Source organism: Limulus polyphemus, unplaced genomic scaffold (genome assembly GCF_000517525.1).
Source record: "Limulus polyphemus unplaced genomic scaffold, Limulus_polyphemus-2.1.2 Scaffold977, whole genome shotgun sequence".
Taxonomy (NCBI): Eukaryota; Metazoa; Arthropoda; class Merostomata; order Xiphosura; family Limulidae; genus Limulus; species Limulus polyphemus.
This window is the reverse complement of record NW_013666587.1, coordinates 34,760-36,776: the sequence shown is the minus strand read 5'-3', so window position 1 is coordinate 36,776 and position 2,017 is coordinate 34,760. Positions and strand designations below refer to the sequence as shown.

At 29.8% G+C, this 2,017-nt stretch overlaps 1 protein-coding gene across 1 annotated transcript in view; it reads left to right on the top strand.

Moving 5' to 3' along the window:
* The window catches only part of LOC106461519 (protein FAM117B-like), a 99,788-nt gene that overhangs the window by 79,729 nt on the left and 18,042 nt on the right, over nt 1–2,017 (top strand). Inside the window, exon 2 of the mRNA XM_022388504.1 lies at nt 1,625–1,779. Within this exon, the coding sequence (XP_022244212.1) occupies nt 1,625–1,779 (155 nt within the window). The remainder of the gene's footprint in view (nt 1–1,624; nt 1,780–2,017) is intronic.

Below are 2,017 nucleotides of genomic sequence, written 5' to 3'. Positions count from 1 at the left end.
ACTGAAGGAGGAACAGGTCTAAATAGTACCTGACCCTCCCAGGTCAAGCACAACACGACCAAATACTGACCAAGACAGAACAGATCTGTAATGAAAATAATTATAATGATAATGGTGTTTAAAGATAGATATAAATAACAATCTAATATGTCGATGAAAACTGTTTTACACTGATTTACAAATAAGGTATATTCACATAAATACCTATATAATCCTTTAAATTTCTTCCAACTGCATGTAATGACAGTTAATTGTCTAATCTGCTTAGTAGTTGCTTTGTATGTAATATCATTTGGTTCCAGCTGAGTATATGAACGGAGAATGATTATGGTCAGCTATATCCATATTCTCAGCCCTTTAATAACACAAAGTATGCATTCAGATTTGAGATAATAGTTTGATATCAAAAGTATTCAGTTAACTTGATAAAACTGATTATGGACTTATTTAATCAAGTAAATTTCTTACTCTGTATCTTGCAAGATACTATTTACATATAATAATTCAAAATAATACTTATATTTACGATTATGGATCTAATAAAAGTAAAACTGTTATTTCAGGAGTTTATTAATTAATGTTTCTGATGATGAATAAAATGTTACAAATAATGGTATTAGAATGAATTATGAAATTGTGAAAAAGGCTGTTAAAGTGTTTTAAGATTCACTTGACTAGTGTCTAGAAGTGAATTAAGATGATTCAGAATGTGCACTGACATCTTAGACCTTCTTTCTTGACTATGATGTGTCTGCATGTCTGTTGGTTAATGTATCAGAGAATGCAAAGAGTCTATATATGTTTAAAGATCTATTGATTAAAAAAGTTAGTCGGAATATGTACCGATTTGTTAGGGTAAGAAACCACTAAAATGTGATGTGTCTTTTAACAAATTTACCTGAGAAGGGTTCTATGTCTAAATCAAAGGTCTTTCAATGGTGAAGTGTGTTATTGTAAGTTAAAAACTATTTGAGAACTGTTAGTGTCATTCCACATGTAAAAAAACAACAAAGTCCCAGTTCTTCGCTTTTGAAAGCTGGTAATGCTAATATTGCACTATAGTAAGTAGTTTCATTTTTTTTACCTGTTACAACACTAATTGTAATAGAAATTACCAGAAAATTAGGTGAAATAATTTATTTTCAATGTAAAATACACAGGTGACCCCAGCAGTAGCTAGTGAGATTAACTGCAATATCAGTAAAATTTTAATTTTGTGGGTGTGTGCATGTATTAGTGACCATATACCACAGAAGAAATTTGGTGCATAAATAATTTGGGAAAATATGGAAATTTCATCAGTGATTTTAGGGTTAACTTTTGATTTTTCTTCATTATGTCTGAATTAAATAAATTGAAGAGGTATGAAATTGATACTTGCCTCACATTAGTTTATTTAAATTATTTGGACATTCTGTGTCATGAAATTTCTATTCGTTGTTCTGATTAGAATCAAATGCAAAAAAATCCAGAATTTATTTTGTATTTTTGTTCTTTATTTGAGGTTATAATCGGATATACACATTGAAAAAAGAACTGAACATTGATGTGAAAAAAGCCTTTTTTAAAGGGATAACAGTAAACAGATTTTAAAGTTGTGTGTTTTACTGGTTTTATTCAACAGAAAAATCCAATACTCTGAACATCAAATCCATCAGTGCTTCTCCCTACATCCGGCGGACTGCCTCACTAGACACTATCTACCTAGCTGGACAGTGGCCACGTGACTGCTATTATCACAGTTACTATGTCCGGCATATGATGGACAGAGCAACACAGGTATAGAGAGTAATTTGAAATCTTTTAGTTTAATAATGAATACAAGAAACAAGGTTGGTTTTTAAAAAGTCTGTTACAGATAAATTTTGTGAATCAACTGTATAATTTGTAAGAGACAAACAAAATCATTTAATTTAGTTCATTATTATGCAGATAAAATATCTGTTGAATGAAAATCATAAATAATATTCAACGTTAAACTGGTACACAATTAAAAACATTTTATTTAGGCCTATCT